This window comes from Platalea leucorodia (assembly GCF_965183815.1).
Source record: "Platalea leucorodia genome assembly, chromosome: 1".
Classification (NCBI taxonomy): domain Eukaryota; kingdom Metazoa; phylum Chordata; class Aves; order Pelecaniformes; family Threskiornithidae; genus Platalea; species Platalea leucorodia.
The window spans coordinates 110,313,689-110,334,855 of record NC_138823.1 but is presented as its reverse complement, the minus strand read 5'-3'; the positions used below and the strand labels follow the sequence as shown (position 1 = coordinate 110,334,855).

The 21,167-nt window shown below is 43.4% G+C and overlaps 1 protein-coding gene across 1 annotated transcript in view; it reads right to left on the bottom strand.

Moving 5' to 3' along the window:
- Positions 1–2,497: 2,497 nt before the first annotated feature.
- The window catches only part of EGFR (epidermal growth factor receptor), a gene marked incomplete at both ends in the record, with an annotated part of 150,389 nt that continues 131,719 nt past the window's right edge, over positions 2,498–21,167 (bottom strand). Inside the window, 12 exons of the mRNA XM_082303842.1 lie at positions 2,498–2,874; positions 3,907–4,012; positions 4,113–4,160; positions 4,257–4,424; positions 4,883–4,980; positions 7,539–7,685; positions 8,875–8,950; positions 9,817–9,972; positions 13,316–13,501; positions 17,287–17,385; positions 18,616–18,738; positions 20,434–20,575. Of these exons, the coding sequence (XP_082159968.1) occupies positions 2,498–2,874; positions 3,907–4,012; positions 4,113–4,160; positions 4,257–4,424; positions 4,883–4,980; positions 7,539–7,685; positions 8,875–8,950; positions 9,817–9,972; positions 13,316–13,501; positions 17,287–17,385; positions 18,616–18,738; positions 20,434–20,575 (1,726 nt within the window). The remainder of the gene's footprint in view (positions 2,875–3,906; positions 4,013–4,112; positions 4,161–4,256; positions 4,425–4,882; positions 4,981–7,538; positions 7,686–8,874; positions 8,951–9,816; positions 9,973–13,315; positions 13,502–17,286; positions 17,386–18,615; positions 18,739–20,433; positions 20,576–21,167) is intronic.

The following is a 21,167-nucleotide window of genomic DNA, read 5'->3' as shown; positions in this document are numbered from 1 at the left end:
TATGGGCAAGCATATTAACCTTTATTAAATAATGTTCATGCTACATAATGCTGGTGATACTTATTGCTACTTCTTAGTCACTTTCTTGTTTTAGCTAACAAATTAAAACAAAACATCAATAAATTCTCTTGTGCAATAGTGTCGGAAAGATTCTGCAGGAGAACGTGCACTATGTGATTTTCTCGTGTTCCGCCTGGAAACATAACAGATTCAGCAAATTGAAAATTATCTGTGATTTCTGTTAAGATCTCTTTTTGGTTTTATGTACATTCCTCCCGGGGCGGTGGGTGGAGAAAAGCAGCGCTGCCTGTGAGTACATGTTGCATGCTTGTGAGAGCAACACAACAAATCTGCTCTCAGGAATGCAAGGAGAAATCTGCCACTAATTGGATGTGGGAACTGAATTTTGGTTAGCGTTTTAAATACAAGCCAGTAATAATCAAACATTGCATCCTCCATACCGCTGTGCCTGGGACTTGGTCATGGCCACGCAGACGTACCAAACAGGACAATCTTTGGATTTTGACCAGTATATTGCTCTACCCTAGACTGCAGCATGGCTGACGAACTACTGCACACACACAAGCTGCTAATGCATTTTACACTGTGTTACTTATAAAAGGGGTCATTTCATATGACCGTTCTCCTTCGCTCCTCAATAAATCTGTAAAAACAATGTTCTGAGGATTTGCTGCTTGATCCTGGACTCCAGATGCAATACTTAAACTGAAACACATACTGATATATTCGAAACACAGTGGCGGCATAAATTTGACTATTTCTTGCTACTTAATATAGACGACATATCCTTCGCAACTCAGCTGCTTACACTATACTCAAGCAAGTTGCCAATGTTCAACTAGTTAAGGGCCATTGTACCAAAATCACAAATGTGCATTTACTTTCTGATCTAGTGGTTTGATTAAAATAGCACTGCCAAGCTGCTGGTGGGATGAGTCTAAATTACTGACTAAATTCACACTTTAGGCATTTTACTCCTCCTACATTCATAAGAAATGTTAATGATGGAAGAATCTGAAGTTCTGTATCACGGGCCCCTGGAAGGAGTAGCTGCTTTTGCTGCTGTGATTGATTTATACTACGAAACTACAATCGTAGCCTTGCCTCATCTGCCTATTCCACACTGATAACAGAAGATGATGCTGGGTATTTTAAAGAAGCACTAGGCAGCCCTGTGTTTCAGGAGAGGGAAATAATATTTTCCATCACTCCAGATTTTTCTTCCTTCCCTTAATTCCTTCTCACTGCCCCTCCTGCATTGCCAGGACATGTAACCCCAAAGGGAGAGGCAACCAGCCCCAGCCTCTGCCCCCGTGTGGTACAGTAATTGACAGTATTCTGCCTTGAAGTGAGTAAAGTGCAACACTGATATACCCCTTTTCTTTGCCAGATGTATAAGGGAAAATGATTTCTGCTCTGAGCCCCTTTAAGAAGGGAAATAAAACTGCTTGGCTAGAGCTACCTGTGTTTCTTGCCCTAGTCAAGTTTAATTTAGTGTAGTTCTTCCAGTCTGTCTCATGAATGCTCCAATTTGCCACCATTTGCATTTCCTTGACATTTAATTAAAGTCTGTTAAACATTATTTGACACTTCATTTTTCAGTTACAGCAACATCTTTAACAGTTTTGTTGAAGAAGAAAGGCATTTTGACAACTCGACAGCTGCATACGGGATCAGAAAAAAAAAGTCTTGCATTTGACCATCAGAAAGCAGACTAGCGAGCACTTTATAACCATATACAGATGACTTTGAGGTGAGTTCCTCCTGTCAGTTTTTAGCAGTAGTGGTCAGTAGGTGATACGTCGTGCCGTTTTGCTCCTTGTGCTAGTTCTCCCTGGAGCCATCCACTCCATACTGCCCTGGGCAGAATCTCCCATATGTCCCCCAGATGCACTTCTCCTCTTTGTGCCAAGAAGCAGTATGTGGAGCCAATTTGTAAAAATCCGGTGGTTTGGAATAACTGTTTCTGTTCCAGGAGTTTTAGAAAACTATTTAGTAACATTATTTTTTTTTCCTGCTGGTGATCCGAGCACCACATAGCAGACCAGCAGTACAAGCATCTGATCTTGTAAAAGATCCAAAAATTCTGTTAGAAACACTTATAAAAATACAGACTGTATAAAGGAATTTGACTGTACAATGCGTACAGCTCTCAAGTTCATCCCAGAGTGGCTTCTTACCATGCTACCATTTGAAAATGAAAGGAATGCATCCGTATTTCTTCTGTCCAGGAAGATCCCGCTCCATCCCAACATGCATCCGAGTGCAGGCTATGGGCCTCAGTTATTACATGGAAATGGGCAAGAAAAGACCCAAACTACCATCAAATAGGCTTCGCAGTTTCAGCCCCCATGCTGAAAAGGAAAGGTGTGCTTATTGATGCATTGCGGTCACCATTTGCTATGAGCAAGAGTCCATTCTTGCAGCAGCCAGGTTCACCAAGAGTCTGGCTTGCCTCGCCGCAAGAAGAAATTGGTCATGCTGAGGCTTCAATGTATTCACTTTTTGGTGCTGCTACCCTCAAGTACTCTGGGTTCTCTGCTGCGGGAACTTTCAAGAGACCGTTAGGTTTGGTTTCCTTCGGTAAGAAGTCCTGCTGGTAGTCAGGATTGTCCAGATTTATTTGGTGGTTGCCCGCCTGGATCCAGTAAGGAGAGCTCTCGAAGACTGTCTTGGCCAGCGGAGACTGGTTGGTGTTGAGATACTCAGGGTTGTCCACAGCTGTGCTGTGTGAATTCTGGTAGCTGGAGTCCATGGGGACCTTTGAGTTTGCTGTGAGTGAGAAGTTGTTGTAGATTGGATTCTGGACTGCTGAGGCAGATGCTTTCTTGGGCACCAACTGGTTTACGTACTCTGGAATAAAAAGAAAATAAAAATGAGAAGGAATGAAAATGAAGACATATAACTAATGCAGCCATTTGCATCACTCGAGATGTAGTTTCAACCCAGCTGCCACTTGCTCTCTGCACACAGCATCTCACTGAATTTCCCGGAGCAGAAGAGAGCCAAAGGCAGGGACTGCTGTGCTGTGGCACCAAACACGCTGCCCTCAAGTTCACCTTCAGGAATTCGGTTTGCAAAGCAGCAGAAAGACGGCTTGGACCATGAGACAGCGAGATAACTACTGCTGATTTTAGTGACGTGGGGGTGGCTATGTCCCAGATACTGTTCTGAAATTGTAGTCAGGGAGCTTTGCTGCCAGAAGCTGTTTCCCTAGAAAAATGTTTAGAGATGAGGAAAGTGCCTAGAAAATACAGGATGGCAGAAACAGAGACTCCACATCTCACTTAAATGCCATCCCTTGCAGGGTCTTTCACCCTTTTTAACTGTGGTGTATTCTTGGAAGGGTTGGTTGGGTTTGTTTAAGGACATAAAGCATCATGGCTGCATAACCCAGCACCAGCTCCCTCGGTGCTCCCTGGCTCGCTTTCTGACCGCCTACGCTGTAAGTCCACGTGAAACTGTGAGCTGCCTTCTGTGTATCAACATCTGAAAGCAGTGAAACTGCCAGAAAGCTGTTTATATTGTTGAAATGGTTTAAGGGGCGAAACCCAGTTTTTAGAGGATATTTTCTGAAGTGCAGGGGTGGTAGAAAGCTTTAAAAATATAACCACGCATGTGAACTCCCCGGCCAGATAGCACACATGGCAAACATGAGGAGCCTGGCTGGTGAAGGAACTGAAATGAGAAACGGCCAGAAGCAGCCAGAAAAAGTCTAGGAAAAGGATATGTGCACATATTTTCACTCCCATTTACTGACCAAAACAGGTAGGAAGCATTTGGATTCCTTCCTTTCTACAGAAAAGGAAGGACAATGATTATATTCACAACCAAATGGCTTGTGAATGAGTGGCTGTGGGATGGAAACACGGGAGAGGTACGCACCCGGGGCTGGCAGGAAGCCGTCGTCTATGCTGTCCTCCAAGAAAGCGCCCGTTGGGTCTGAGCTATACCTCTGGACAAAGCTGTCTTCCCTCACAGGGTGCCCCTGCTAGGTTTGAAGTAGAAAAAAACAATATTAAAGGGACTGTTTTGTAGAAGTTGATCCACATAGGAGAAGTTGCTCCTTTTCTAAAGGTCATCCCACTTACCCCGTTTCTGTCAATGCAGGTTGTAGCGGAATTGTTGCTAGTAGCACTCTTTTAAAAAGAGAGAGAAAGAAAATACAGACATTATGAGAAGCAGTTCACTCTTAAAATTGCTTGCAATGTTTCCACAGAGGAAAAGTTTCATACCAATGAACTCAAGAGAGGAGTGCGGGATGTTGAGGGGCTGTTGAAGAAGCCCTGGTGTGGCACGAGATACTCATCCACGTCCACTATATCTTCCATGTCCTCCTCCTCCATCAGGGTGCGATAAAACTTGGAGTCCGTCGGGCTGGGCAGGTGCATCCTATCATCTCCCTGTGAGACAAGTCGGTGTGAGAGAGGACTCACAGACTCCCTTCAAGCCCTCATTATCCCCTTCTCTGAGAGACAAGGTAATTTAGCGAGAGGTCCAAGATGTAAAATCTGGACCTGTGTGTTTAACCAAATTTACCTAGAGTTTAGGGGAATTTGGGCCTGCAATCTCTGTCTATGCTGCTGTAAAATATCTGCAGTTTGAAGAGGATCAAACTCTGTTCTCCTCTCAGGACTGCAGTATGGGCTGTTACTGGTCCTAGACTGGGACCAGTACTAAGAAAATAGTGACTGGTCTTGAAATTCTGTTTGTGGTTCTAGATGAATGTGTTAAGACCTGGAAAGCAACAGTAAATCTGGCCTTAAATTATCCATATTATATGTTTTCATATGCATTGCTAATCATTTTGGGCCTCATATTAAATGCCCATCAGACAACTTCCTACCACTGGGTTTAGTACCTGTATAACAAGATAGCGTGGGGGGTCACGAGCCATTTTTGAGAACTCCGCTATCAGTTCACGAAACTTGGGACGGCTGTCTGCATCGATCATCCAGCCTGGAGAGACGACAGGGGAAGCAAGGCACAAATAAAATTGTTTTGGTGATCAAACACAGAGCTTAAAATAAAATATACCAGTTAAAAGAACAGCACCATACACACTGTTCAGGATTTACCCGTAAGCGACCACTGTAAAAGGTTCATTCACCAGCCATTGCTGTGAATTTCAGCATTTAAAATGCACATCTTGGCAGTTTTGGGAAGAATGAAGGAGGTAATAAAACCCCACGTTGGAAAAGCTCCAGGCTGAGCCTGTCTCCTCTCCTGCTTGCCTATCTCCGCTTGGGCAGGCAGGTCCCACCTGAGCAATAATAACACATCAGTCCTGAGGATACCAAATGGGTGGCCAGCCTGGATCAGTCCAAATTAGGCTGCTCTGAAAAAGCTCTTGAAGGAGGGGAAAGAAACTAACTTCAGCAGGCGCCTGCAGACGTACGGTGATTTGACCATCTAGGCCTCACTGCACGGCTTCGTGAAATCCTGGGAAGCCTAAAGCAGAAGCTACCCTCTGTACCAGATGTCTTCCGAAATTAAAAACATCCTCGCTGGGGACATTTTGAAAGGTTAACTGTATCCATGCTGTATTTAATTAGTAAACGGACTTTAACAAAAACAAGTTGTACAGCTTAGCGTGGATCAAATGCTAGAAGAGATTTCGAATATAGATACTGGTCATTTAACATGTGAGATTACTCAGGAAACCTACACATTCTGTTACCAGCTAACAGATGAGCTGATGTAGAGACTCTTGTGTTTAAAATTAAAAATAATAAAGGTCAAGCTTAGCTTGTCTGGAGGAACTCATAAGAAATAGCCTATTCATAGTAATGGAGAAATGAAGTGATAATATGCCATCTGAAATCTGCATTAGACAAAACCTCATCATTGCCAATGACTTTCTACCATGCTAGAAATACGATCCCCTGCTAATTCAAGAAGAAATCCTATTTGGTTTTAGACAGAGTGGAGCATTTGGGAGTTCGCTGCTGCTGCAGAAGTAGCATCTACTATTTCTGAATTTATCTCTGAGTTGCGTATGTTTAAATACTGCTTCTTAAATAAAAAAATAAAAATTGTTGTGCGATAACTTTGAACATTTCAGTTTATGCTCTCTGCTTATAAAAGAGATGACTGGGAATCCTGAATTCCTTTAGACAAAATGGCATGGCTTCAGCAGGGTCTGTGCTGTAGCCTGCAAACACGGGGTGATCAGAGCAGTGAAAGATGCGCAAATTGAGTCCTGTGGCAGAAGGAAGGCTCAAACCCCAGATCCTCATGCTCTTGCATTTAAATTCAGTGTAATGGTATGAAAGGGGCTGGGGACACTCAACTGGTGGTGTTTTAAAAGCAACAGGTACCTGATTAGGTGCCTGGAAAAACTCCAGCTTTTTGCATCTGGACTGACCCAAAGGAAGGGCAAGGGATGGCGCTGCTGAGCTTTGCGAAGGCTCAGTCCCTGAGGACATGCTCTAGTGGAGAGCTTTGTGGAGACGTTGGCAGGGCTGAGGTGTCAGTAGGGTTCAGCATCACCGAGGACGAGTTTCCAGGACACTGCTTTTGGGTCTGGGCACCTCCCAGGCTAGGTGCACACATCTCGATGCGGTTCCCGCTCGCTCTGGTGAGCACAGGATCGGGCTCTCCCTGTGCGGTGCCTGTCCTGACAAAGCAACACTGGGGCACTCCAGGACTCCTCAAAAGTGCTGCACTACAGGGTGTTCAGGATAGTGTGGCTCCTATTTCAGGAACAGGTACATTTTGCTCCAGTGAGAAGGTCTTAAATGCCACCTAGTGGGCTTCTTATCAGCATCCTCGCAGACACTACTGGTAGCAAGCAGGGATGCGGCAGTCATGGTCTGGAGGTGCACGGGAAGCTAGGTAATAATCTGCATTTTAGCAGCTGATATAGATGGAAAAGCGGTTTGGGGTTCCAAAGCCCTTTGATGTTCCCTAACAATGACCAAAAAGTGGTTTAGAGACCCCCAGCTCCTGTGCTACTTTACAGCAACAGCCGTGTGCCGAAAAGGAGCCATCCAAAAATGAGGAAAAAATCGGATGAGGAACTCCGGATCCTCATGTGTGGATTGCATTGCAGTGGTGCCTGCGCTCACAGCACTCCTTTAGTAAAAGGAGCACATAATCCATGTGTGTGATTGCAGGGGGAGGCATATTACTGAACTAAGGGGGAGCCTGGAGGAGAAGGCAGTGTTAATTTTATTTTCTAGACATACAAAACCAGAGTATCAGGTAAAGCGGGTGGTGTTATGCTGATTTATACTGCCTGGCAATATCAGTTTAAAATAATTGACAATATCAGCCAGTGGTGTGAACGGTGAAAAAACATTAGTTGGCTGAATTAGCGACTAATGAAACCATATCCCATGCTCCTAGCTAAAGCTCAAGGTGCGGGAACGCACTCTGGTGTCACCACTCTTTTCACATAACCCTATTTGTGTGCGATCACCAAGAACACAGCGTATACAAATGCGACATAACAAAGGCAATTGTGCTACTTATTTGACTTAGGCGAGCACCCACAACCCCAAATGCAAACTCACATTTGACCATGATCATGTACACATCGATGGTACAGATGGGGGGCTGGGGCAAACGCTCGCCTTTCTCCAAGACAGAGGAGATTTCACTGGCGGGGATCCCGTCGTACGGCTTGGACCCAAATGTCATCAGCTCCCAAACTGTCACGCCTGCGGGTGGGAAGAGAAGACCGTGAGAGAGGCTTTGCCAGGAGCCGGGGCGCTTGGCCTGGGCACAGAGAGGTGGTAAGTGGAGAGGGCTTTCCCAGAGGCACTGCATTGCCAGAGCCCCACCCAGGAAAAGCATTTTCTGCCATGATTTTGAAGACAGACAAATTAATAAAACAGGTTGAAATCATCCTGATTTTGTTTTTTGGGGGTATTTTGTTGTTGTTTTTAATCTCAGCTAGTATCTCAGTGTTGAACATCCCCCAAACTTCGCAGCCCCGCAGAAAGGAAATGCAGGTTACCGCCTCCTGACTCCAACCCAGCAAGTGGTTTTAAAAATGCAAGTTGTATTTTTGTTTCAAAACAATCTCTTTGGAGACGAGCAAGAGCAGTTTTTGAAAGATGTGTAAACCAGCTGCCTCAGTGTCGTTTGCTGACATACCATGTACTCTTGCGATGAAGCTGTTGTGATTGTCTGGTAGCTTAGGATACAAAACAAGATTTTGGATGCCAAGATACATAAATGGATTAAAGAGGACCAGAGGCCATGCTTTTTCTAAAAGGACACAGGATCTGACCATCTGCATTAAATATTTTCCAGGAATATAAGACCCCATGGAGTGGAAATTTTGGAATAAGTTGCTTTGAAAAGTTTCCTTTCTGCTCCTCTTTCTTTCAAGCTGCCTTATGAATTTTACCAAGTTTAAAATGAATTCTCTAAGGAGGTTATCACTTAGCTTCCCTTTTAGCGCTGTCCTCTCAATACTGGGACAGCACAAACATTTTAGGCCACAGCAGAGTTACACTGATTGACACTGACCGACAGCATGGCTGATGGTTTTAAGTCCTCCCTCTAGTTATGTGGCTTTATTGTCAGCCCAGTTATATTTCATGTGAAGTCGCTGAAGAAAAGCATCAGCAGAACTTCAGCAAATGGAGCACAGTCTTCTACCTGCAGCCACTTTCAGGGGAGGGGTCATCATCTGAAAGTATATTCTGCAAAACACCTTATACCTCACTAGCATGCAGTTTCATGGGAGTTTTACTTTATTGAATAGGTGATTTGGGCCCATTGTTTGTTTAATCTCTCAGTCTTCTCATAATAGGAAGAAAAAACGTCTGTGTAGAGTCACTAGCAAATCCTGCAATTTTCCAACCCATTTGCCATAATTATAACTGGTTTTAGACTCACCGTAACTCCAGACATCACTTTGATGAGTGTAAATCCGGTGTAAAATTGACTCCAACGCCATCCACTTAATAGGAACCTAGAAAAAATCACAAATGAGCCTTAAGAGGCTGACCCAAAATTTATCAGCTATATTTACCACCAGGTGGTGTTTAAACCAATAGTTTGGTTGCAGAAGGGAAAAACCCCCAACCAACAAACAACACAACTATTCGAGTGGTAGAGCAGGCAACTTTTGAGTCCCATATTATTATTTTCATTTATTATGTTGAACCTGGGAACTTGTGAAATATTAGGCATATTAGAAATATTGCTTACAAAGTAGTTTTACAATATTTTTAATAGTCAAATTACTAGTTTTTTAACCTTCTCCTATCATAACAGGACACAAATCCAGTCTCAGGCTGTATGACAAAGACTGATCTGTGGCTCATATGGTTTCCATTTATGGTCTCCGCAATATTTGCAAGCAGCTTCTCTTTAATTTCTCAGCAGGACACATTCCCTCCATCAGCACGTAGTACAACACGAAGGCATGTTGAACCAAGTCTGACAGGTCTTTCTTCTGCTATAAATATACAGCATTGCCTTTCTTTTCATAAACTGCACAGTGTTCTTGGTGTTGGCTACACTGATGAATTCAGCCATGCCTTTTTTTTTTTTTTTTAATGTTTTTTTAATAATCTTCCTTTTTCCCAGACATTCTGGGTGGGAATTTCAAAAGCATTCGCTGCTCTGCTACCTCCGCTCCCACTGCAGTCCCACTGGCCTGACGCTGCTTCGGCTGATTTCAGAGGACTCCCACAGGCTTCAAAGGCAGCACGCTGAGACGGCAGCTGAGCACTTTGAAAAACCCACTCTCTTTTTTTTCCCTGTGTTTAAGGCTCGTATGCAAGCGCAAACACCGACAAATGCGCAGCAGTTCCTTTCTCTGATGCGCTTTACCTTGCCTCCCTCGGCGTGATACTCCTTCTCGTCGGCACCGAGGAGCTTTGCCAGCCCAAAGTCCGTGATTTTCACGTGTTGAGGAGTCTTAACGAGGACGTTCCTGGCAGCAAGGTCACGGTGCACCAGGCGACGCTCCTCCAAATAGTTCATTCCCTGAAATGCGACAGACCACGGGTAGGCATCACACACTTTGGGCTTGGACGCGCAAAGGAGTTACCAAACATCAGCTGCTCTGCGGTAACTGTACGCACACCACCATAAACACGTGGTAACCTATTCCCCCTTCAGAAAAAGGCTTGCTGTTTCTATTTATGTGATGCTTATTGCAGGGTGAAGATGTGCGCTTGCACAGTTACAAGGAGAAGTAACTATTACCTTCCAGGAACCTTTTTGTGAGTCCATGTGCCAGTGGAGTCATGGAGAAAAAAGGGACAGTACCAGGTATAGCAGGGGATGTGATTCCTTTGGGATTTGGTTCAAGAAATATAAAATTGGGATAGGACTTGCAAATAAGGGGGCAAACCCTTCTTTCAGCCGCATTTGTGCAACCCCAGTGACTTCAGGAGAGCACAGTGCAGAATTTAACTACCACCTTCCATATACACACAGGCCAACCCTACAGAGAGCATGTAGACACTAATGGCTTGGGAGGAGAGTCCAAGCAAAAATAAATTAATCATTCAGAGTTGCTGATTCTGCATCTCGTTACAGTGTACTCTGCCTTCTCCCTGCTAACAATGAGGCATCCCACAGCAAAGGTGAGAAAAGGAAATAAAATAAAAAAATTCATTTTATGGCTGAGCTCAGAGTTGCATCTATTTTCAAGTCCTCTTTGAAAAGGCAAGTTCTTCCAGTTTCACTGCCTCCCATGATTAGACTGCATTCGCCATAGCATACGTGCTTTTTTGGTACAACTGCCTCTTGTGGAAGAATACGACTAATTGTGCTGGTTTGACTTTTAAGGTACGAATCTAACAGCTGCATTTCTGACCACAGAGATTATTCCCCTTTCCCTCAACTCCAATCTCTTGGTGTATGGAATCAAAAAGTTCATGATTTCCAAGTTTCCTGCAAGATCCTTTCTAAAAACCACAATTATTCCCAGTCGAGAGGTTTCTGCTGGCGGCAGCTTACGCGCTTGTATTTTTACGAAGAGAGAATTAACAAAAAAGTACTTCTAACCTACAAAGTTAACACCAAAATGATCATGTTGATGTGATGACAGAGCACTGGAGGGAATAATTCCCTTGCAGCCTCCACCCCCTTCCTAAGCCCACTGCTAACCTGGACCACCATCGAATCCTCCACCCGAGTCCCTCGGCAGGACTTCACCCATGCAGTGCTAATGTTGCCAAAACAAACCACCCAAACAAACTGGCGCAATGCCACGACGAGCGTGCATTTAATTATACAAATAGATCTTTAGCGAGCAGAGCTCTTGAAACAAAAAATCTTGAGCTGCCGACAGAAAGCAGACTATCTTAAAAAAAATAATAATCACATAATCTAGCCCCAGTAAGACAAAAAATTTCTTGCTAAATGTGTCTTGCTGCAGGGAATTCTTAAGACTCAAAGCTGCTGAAAAGCAGAATATCAGTTTCACGCTAGGCTGTTTAAGACGCTTGTGCACGTGCATAACCGTACACCGAAGATGTTGAACTGCTCGTCTAGAAAGTTCAGCAGATCTATAATTGTGTGCAGGCCTGGGATTTAAGCCATTTTTCATTATTAAGTGTGAGAACAATGTGTTCAAAGAGTTACTTCACAGTGTTTCTGCATGTGGAATGTCTATGCTCTGTCATAACACCTTGTCTGAAAGACAGGACTCCATACCTCAGAGAAAGATAATGTTTATAGATGCAAAGAAAACTTAATTCAAAGCTGTGACAACAGAAACAAAAATAAGCTTCCCAGGGAACTTGCCTCCTGCTGGTTAGTTACCAGACATAAATATATTTCTTTCCATTTTCTTCCTTCTCAAAAAGTACATTTTTAAAGAGTCAGAGAATGTCCAAAAATCTGGCATGAGTTTATCAGAGTAGCAACACCATACACATTGGTGGGAAAAAAGCTGTACGCATGATTTACGAGCACTTTGAGGAGAACTTCAGTGAGGAGCAGCACAAAGGAGTACGTTGAAGGTTAGGCATTGCTGGAGAGGGTAGAGGTTGCTATGGGCAAATGTTGAACCGACATGAAAAAAATCAAACAGAGGCTAACAATTGTGAATGGCAACCTTTCGGGCAAGTGATGCCCCAAGGATCAATTTGGGGACTGATTTTGCCACCTTAAAATTAACAAGGAGGAGGAGGAGGGAAATGCGGCCTCCAGCTTGTCCTCCAAAGGGACTGAAACCAGGACAGAGCAGTAATTGATTTTAAATAAGAGAGCAAGAGAGTCAGAAAAAGGCAGTTCACATCCCGAGTGGATGCATAAATTAAAATTCACTTGCTGTGAAGCGCACTGTAAAAAAGTACACACACTGAGATGAAAAATGTGCCCTGTATACTTTTGGTGGATACATTTCTGAGGTCCTCAGCATGTTTCCTGAAAGCAAACCACAGCCGGGCGAGCCGGGGATGTATACAAGGTCTCGAGGGACCGATAAGGCTGTAAGTGTGTGGTTAGCTTGCAGACTGTCATTCCTGAAATAAGCAGCATTAAAGCAGTCGGGCTTTGCGGATACTGCCATCTCATACGACAAATCTCCAACAAACTGCAGCTACTTTTTTGCTGCTTTTGCTCCATTCTTCCACGCTTGCAAATGGCTAACCACCTTCCAAACACAGCATATTGCTGCTAAGGGCTAGAGGCTGTACTTCAGTCTCCTTTGCTGCTCTTCTCTTTGGCAAACAGTGCCAGGTGTGATAATGAGTCTTTTATTTGGCACTATGGCCACTGCAATTAGATTACAGGCACCAACCCAGTGCATATGAATTACAGAACAGCCCTGGGGTGCCTGAACATCTTTTGGTCACAGCCAGCCTGCGCTAGAACGGAGCTGGTATTTATTAATCAGCAGTTTCAATCCCCCGGCCTCAGAGATTTCAACCTGAAATCCTCTGAGGCACAAAAGAAGGTGTATTCAACAACATCACTGTTTGCCCCATGGCACAGCCCAAAGAAATCCACACTGATGGAAGCAGCACTTTGGTATGGCAATCACCAAATTCTACTCCCTTCCCTGCCACAGCTTCATCGCGTCACTTTATTGCTTCATTACAGGGTTTTTGGTTTGGACATAAATGCCTTGGTGATAATATTACACTGTCTAGGAGCATTTTGAAGAATAGTTAAGGTTTGCACAGAAACTTGAAAATGGTAAATTGTTTAAGACAAAGTAACCGCTTGCTGTCACATATAAGGTATCTAGGAACCACGTGATGAAATATAGAGACATACAGAGACAAGTAAGTAAATAAATACATTACGCGTGTCAGATCTCCTTGTTAGACTCTGAGTTTTAGCTGATCTGGTGGCATGCTGGTCCGCTTACCTTTGCAATCTGCACACACCAGTTGAGAAGGTACTGGGAGCCGATGTTGTCCTTGTGCTCTCTGATGTAATCAAGGAGGCAGCCGTAAGGCATCAGCTGCGTGATGAGCTGAACAGTAGAAGTGAGGCAGATTCCCAACAAGCGGCACACATGAGGATTGTCAACACTAGCCATCACGTAAGCCTCCTGAGAAGAAAGGAAAAAAAGCAACGTGAAACACTCCCTTTGGCAGGACAGAAATGTTTGGAGGCAGTAAAAAATAAGTTGGCTGTTCAAGAGGTTGCTAAAAAACTATATGCAAACTTTGTGCCCCGTATCACATACAAAACACTTGTATTTCCCTCTCTGTGGACCAAGTTTTTTCCACTCGGTGAAAGGTCCAGATTTTGAACCCTGAATCATCACTGAGATGCCGCAGAAGAGCCAGTCTCCCGCTACTGGTACACCAAGCAAACAAAGGACATAAAATCCTGAGGGCAAAATTTACGGACCTAGGAGGAATTAATAAATTGAACATCAACTGGAAGCTGATGGGATTTCATCATTTTGAGCACCTAATTGCAACGGCAACACATCTTGTGAACATGTGTCATATGGCTTTTTTTCCTCCACACATCTTTTCACGAAACTGACTGGAAATCAGTACTTTTGAGACCTCTGTCCCTTTGTCAGGGTTAGTACTAACCCAGAAAGTCAGAAGTCGTCATCTAGGATCGCACTGACAGTTTGACTAAGAGACAAGGCTTCTTTGACCATGTTGTTCTTCAGTCCATGTCAAACCTAGCAGGTTAATAATAAGTTCACCTCTTTAGAAGTCTGAATACATGTCTTACTTTAAGCAATACTGGTGCAAATATTGTCCCCAGTTGGAAAAGCTGTCTTAGACCCATATAGCAATGCAAATGATACCAGGAAGGTACTTATAATGTGGGAGCCTAAGCATAATAAACTCTCTGGAATTTTGGGTTTGAGTTTCATAAATATGTGAAAAACTCTTCTTTCAAGCCTGGGTTCACCCTATGTAGCTGTAGGTACCTATCTAAGGTACCCAAGGTACCTCCTCTTCCTTCTGTAGGAAGGGAGAAGCCCCTTCAGAGGCTGGTGCAGCACACTCCAGACACACTGAATACATCCTTTAACATGGCCACAGGGTAAAAACGCCTGACTTCACGGTTTTTGCATGCAAAAACTACTTACAGATTTAAATTTTATTATATTTATACTGACATCCACTGTCAAGTGCAAGCTCAAAGAATGGATTCCAATAGGGGGAAAAAATTAGAGCTGAAGTTATGTTTTTTTAAATTAACTTTGTGTCTGATCTACAGTGTTTTACTTCTAGACATTTTTAAAGCTATTTGATGGGAAACCAACACAATGGGAAATAAACTGCATGGAATTTTTCCATGCAGTGAGCTTTTAGGTCAGCATCTTAACTCAGCATCTGGAGTTACACCAACTAATCAACCCTTGGCAATTCAACATTAGGCTAGCAGCCCCCAAAGCCTAAAATAATAGTCAGGCCACTATTGCGGCAGGGAAAGGAGCAAATCTACACTTTCTAAGAGCTTAAGAAATGGAATACCATAGCACTTTACTCATCATCTAACAAGCTTTCCACAGACGTCACATAGCTATGTAGCTTGTAAGAACTATTATTAAACAAAGTTATTAAAGCAATGACGTTCAAGAAATAAGCAACCCCAATTCTTAAGCAATAGTTTCTGGCCTTGGTATTGTTGTTTGACATGCCAGCCTAAGCAAAACATGATGTAATGCAGTTTTCTTCTGAAGTGCTAATTCTGCATTTGGAGAACGCAACATTCATGTTTTGGAGCCTCTGGGATTAAAGTGGTCTGCAGGCAGCCAGGTTAAAGAAGATCTCCGGCACAACTGGGGAAGGGCTCCTCAACCTACTGCAGGGTGTGAGCAGGGCATTGAAAAACAACCCTCTGTCAAGGCTAACACTGATTCTGTGGGCTAGCCCAAGGAAAGATAAAGCACAATGTGCTTATTCAGTTACGTAGGTATTTGTGGCAGTGTATTTTGAAGAACCTCGTGAATCCACTATACAACGCTAAGATGTAAGTAGAGGCCGAAACATGCTAAATCTCCGTAGGCTTCCAAATCAAGCCGTCGTACCGATGAAGGGCATCTGTTCCTTGCCTTGCTTCCTGTTGGGATTCAGATCCATATTGTATTCATTTCAGCTGAGGGGGCGCAGAATCTGCAGAGTCGGAGCTGTTCTCACTGCCCATCTGCTGCGCAGCCTGCGCAGGGCTGACCTGGGGGCTGAGAACGGGGATGCTGAAAGAGCAGGGTGGGCGTACGGGCCACACAGCTTTCGGAGAGCGTCCAAGCGTTGACGCTGCCTATTACATTTGATACTGCAAAGTAAAATAGGCCACTGCCTCCTCGCAGGGAGCAGAAGGGAGCTATTGTGCAGTCGTGGGTCCCTCTAAGTAGCCCAAGACATTAAAGTGGGCCTTTGTTTCAACTGTTTATCTTGGAAATCTCTGCAGTACGCTCTGACCTGCTCCAAGTATGCCTGGTATTCAACAGCAATCTTCTGAATTAGCCCTACCTTAATAAAGCCAGCGAGAGCTCGCCTGGATTATACGAGCTAAAGCTGCTGCGCTTGTTCTATACCTAGCATGTTTCTGTAAGACAAATCATCTTTAATTGGACATTATTATCTCTGAGGTTTCAGTGACCTTGAAAAGTTGATTGTGTGGCAAAAATCTGTTTTGGGAGGAGCTTTTGGAGTCATCCCTCTGACTTCTTTCACTGGTTTTGTATTTTTTTAAATTTTCCTCTGAAAAACGCACATGACTGAAAAAAGCAAGAGCTTTTTGTTAAGCGTCCTAATTCAATGGAAAAGAAAAGATAATGTGGGGATATGATACAGAAACTTCTTTGAAAAGAGAAAGTACTTTGATACCACCAAAAAGTGCACAGTCCCTGCACCTACTGCTCCATTGTGTGACTATCTGGATCTGCTAAAGGCAGGATGCAGTACTGTAGGCTTATTCATTAACCCTTCCTTCAGTATATGGGAATTGAATGCAGTTAAGTTCAAAGCATCCTTTACAAAAACTGTGTTATGCTTCTTATCACTGTGAAGAGGGAAACGAGGGGCAGAGCTCAGGGCAGGCAGCTGAGCAGTATATTTGCCAGCTCCTCAATGCGGGGAACGCCAGCGAAGGGAGGGACCGCAGCCTGCCCGCAGGCAGGCTAGGGGCAGGGACCAGGGCCACAGGAGTCAGGGACCTGAGGGAGGGCTGATACTGGCTTGGTCTAACTAAACTGGTCTAACTAAACTAAAATCAGGATGGATATTGCTTCGTGTCTGGATTCTGAGATGGACCACCTATTCTTTGTGCATCTGTCACAGTCCCATAGCCTTCTTCCCTGTTTTCTGAAGTGATGAGATATTTCCAACCAAGAGAATAAAATTCCCATGCCTCTTTCGGGAAGCAAGATAATTTCTTGGTGTTCACGGCAGAGAAATCGGACACCTGGGATATTTTTTCTTTTGGATTTATAGTTAATTTAATCCTATGTAACCAAGCAACTAGCTTATGACAATCTGCAATGTCAGGATTCAAAAATCATTAGATGTGTTGCTATTGGTTTTAGTTCCACTGCCACAATGGCAATGAATGCCACAGTTTAAGGCCTGAAACATCAGAATAAAGAAAACAGAATTAGCTGTAAATATATGGTCCTGACCTCTCCCTAGGTGCTACCCCACAAGTATAACATCAGTATTTGGTCTGCAAGCAAGGGGTTCATAGGAGACACAAAAGCACATCACAGACTGGGCTGCAAAGCCCAGTACTTCTAGATGGAGAATGCAGTTTGCGGTGCAAAATATTTCTTCCCACCCAAAATCCTGAAATCCCTTTAGTTGTTACAGAGGAAAATCCACAGACCACTGACAACTTGACAAAACAAACACGAAAACTTACATCAAGTATTTCCTTGTTGGCTTTTGGTGATGTAGCCTCTCTCAACTCTTTAATAGCGACAGGAATTTTAACCTTCTCCCCTTCTGGGATCCAAAGTCCCTACCAAAAAGAAGTACAAAGGGTTACTCAGTCTCATATCTAACAGGTTAATTCTCACAATTACATATACATTTTACATCTTCTGAGTAGACTTAAATATTCTGAGCAATGGGAAGACATGGCAGACAACAAAAACATGCAAAAAATGTGTCTTGTGGGCGTTAACAAAATCCTGTTAATGGAGTGAGTGGTATTTCTCTTTCAGCCATGTCTACTGTATTTTTTTAAAAAACCATGTTTATTACTATCTCTGTATAAATAGCCCAAGAGATGCATAAAGAGCAACTTTTGCGGATGGAAATCTAATTACTTAGTGCATCACAGCAACTGCATGTGCAAAACCTTGCCACTTCCGATTTATAAATCATGGGATGAAAAGTATTGGCATTTTCTCTTGAAAACAAGCTGGCATCTATACTGTACAAATAATCCAGTCCTAAACGTATGCAGTGGTAGGTAGGTTTGTGTCCAGCTGGTTCGGTGCTCTACATCTATAGTGTCAGGAGGCCATTTAGGCGGCAGGTGAACAGTGTGACACTGCGAGGACACTCTGCTGAAGTACCCAGCAATGTAGGTGCACATTTGCAGAGGTCAATGGCATTTGTGCCTCCTAAGTTCCTAGCCATAGCTGGAAGCCTGCTTCAGAATACAGAGCTTTATAAAGAGATATAGGAATCTACAGCTTATATTTCAGTACTACCAGCAAAGCCTAAAACACATATCCTGAGTAAAAGGAGGGGCACAGAAAAGTGGAACTTGGTGAAGAAGAAACACAGAGGATAAAGGAACACTGAGAGAAAAAATACCTTGTGGACCTACACATCTGAATCAGTTCTAACGAAAGAGTGATTGACAATTATAAAAACAAGACCCCAGACCACACAGAAAAATGGCTTAGCACTGAGCTGACCAAAGTACATTTCTTTTTTTTCCTAATATTCACAACAGGGTGTATTTGGCTGTGGCGGTTTTTAAGTTGAGATCTTTGTCCTCCAGGTTCAGCAGAATTGCTTTGGCAACATTTTATGTAAAACTTCCCACGTTACCTGATTCATAATTCAACTAATGATGATTGAGTCATCTCTCTACCATTCAATATATACATGCTATAAAATCTAGTTTATAAAAAATATCTACACAACGATCACAGCTCCCAGTTCATGCTTTGTTTGGGTGGCTTCTGCATGAGGGAGCAAGATGAAAAGGGAAAGAGAAATACGGTGATCTTACCTTATAAACAGTGCCAAAAGCTCCAGAGCCTAAAACTTTGACCTTTTTAAATTCTGTTTCCTTTAAAATTCTCAGATGAGCCTGGTTCGGTGCCTCCCCACTGGGTGTCAGTGGTTCGACAAGCTGGTGCAGAGAGAAGAAGACGTTACAAGGATACACAGTCTAGGAGGACAGCAAGCAGCACGCTTTGGGGAAGCAAATAAATCCTTCCTTTAAAATAATGAACATTTTATTCCACGTGAAGCTTATGGGAGGACAGCTCCACTCTGACTTGCAGCAATAAATATCTAGGGTTGCTCCAAATTTCAGAGGTAAAATCAATCACAGAGCAGCGACTGCCATTTTGAAGGAGAATGAAGGAATACTACTGTTCAAACGAAGGCTTTGACTTCAAAGCCTTTAAGCACATGGCATGAAGAATCATGTAATTACCACAGATCCTAAAGAAGATTTTTTTTTTTGAACTTGTGAATGAATTATAAAAATGTTTTAAATAATGGGCAAGAATCACCTGCAACCTTTCAGGTCTGCTCTTGTTTAACCAGATGAAATTCCCATGATACCAGTGGCTCCCCCAGACTGCAGCGTTTACAAGCAGCACTTGAAACTCTGAGAGTGATTCTTTTCTCAATAAAAAAGGAGATGTTGAATTGACTATCGATGTTTTCAAAATTATTGATCTAAGCCTTATTGCAAACAGCAGTAATGCTCTCCAAACAGAGATATTTAACATTTTTTTGATGCATAACAGCTTTTTCCCTTAGTGCTCTTTTTTTTTTCCTTTCCTTTGAATAAAACCTTATTTAGCTAGATACAATCTGATTTTAGGGGGCCAGCAACCTTTCTGTTGTGATGAAATATCCTCATTTTGAGGAGTCCAGAGGGTACAATATGAGCTGATCACAAACTGAACTCTACTGTCACAACTGTAGAATACAGTGGTATGTAAAATATTGTTAGGTAGCGCATTAAAAAGCAGGACAGCTTTTTTTTTTTAAGGATTTTAGCAGCTGACTCTTCAAAGCCAGCAAGCACAAAAGGAAGCCGCAACTGGGCTTTTAGCAGAATGCTAGATACAATTTACTAATTATTTACTAGGATTGGACTAGAAAGAGAAGTGGGCTAATCACAAAAGAGTGGCTTTAATCCAGGATAATGAATTTTGCTATTTTGTATGTACGGTACCCAGAGGGTGATGCTGTAATACACACAAAACCATGCAGAAAACAAAAATCAGTGTAGAAGCCCAACAGTGTGAACCATTCACTTTGATGGCTTTGTGGGTTTTTTTGTTCTAAAAAGAAACCACAGACAAGACACAAACAATTCCTCAATTCCTTTCCCTCCTCTCCTTTCTCTCTCATTTTTTTCCGTGGGATCAGACATACACCTGATCAAGGGGGTAAAATTTTCAAAAGCGCTCAAATTGCCACAGCAGCCTCAAGGCTTGTCTGGAGGGAGGAACGATTCGAGGCTGAGGGTCTACACAGCAAGGTGGTATGGATCAGCAAACATGTTGCACTTCACCCTGAAAGCGTAGTTTTTTCTGAGTAGACAATCTCAATGATTTTCATTGGGATTTAGATATCTAAATCCCCAAGAGCTTTTGAAAATTATATCCAGGGAGATCAGACTTGAGATTAAGTGAGAAGGTGTTAGGTGCACACTGCCTCTTTTCCAACGAGCATGGCAGACGCCGTGTTTGCCAACCCAAGGGCTTGTTGAGTTACAAGGCAGATGCATGGTGCTTTAATTCGCTGGTAGGAGGAGGCCGGCACCCGTTGCCCCAAATGAAGCAGCCATGCGGGCAGCACTCACCTCCCTCTCCTGCAGCAGCCGACGCAGGGTCCGCTTTCTGACAATGTGGCGCCTCCGCAAGTAAAGGCCAATGCCCAAGCCGACCACCACCAGGCACAGGAGACCTCCGACAACGCCAGCTGCGATAGACGGGATTTTGGAGCTGCAAGACAGAAAGGGATGCAGAAAGAGAAAAAAATGCTTAGGTGTCAGATTTTAAAAAACCCTACAGAGGTTGCATGAAGCCTTAGGTTTTGATCAAACACACACTCTGGACATCCACTTAAGCCTATGTGACATTTCACGTATCTTAGGCATCTGTATTTTTAAGTTCCTCATCCAGTAACCTGCTCAAAGTCTTCACTCTTCTCTCAAACTTGCAACTGGAGCTGATCCTTATAGCTTAAGTGAGGCGATTTCTCCTCCCTCTGACAAATGCACCAAGCACATGAGCATCAAGTCTGTGATGCCTATATATGCCAGCCTTGGGCAGCCTGCATGTGATCAGATACACGAAGCACGTGGAGAGAAGGTGCTATCAAGAAGGCATATGCAGTTGTGATACCAGCAATGAAGGTGACATCTCACCATTATTGGGGGGTCCATGCTGTAAGGGTCACAATGAACTTCAGATCATCAGCCCTCCTCCCCAAGTACAAATGTCTTGGTAAGGCCAGGTCATGTGTGAATGATCCACGTTGTACGTACAGATTGCTGCCTCTTTATTAGAGCCTGGGTCATTTCAAATTTAAGTT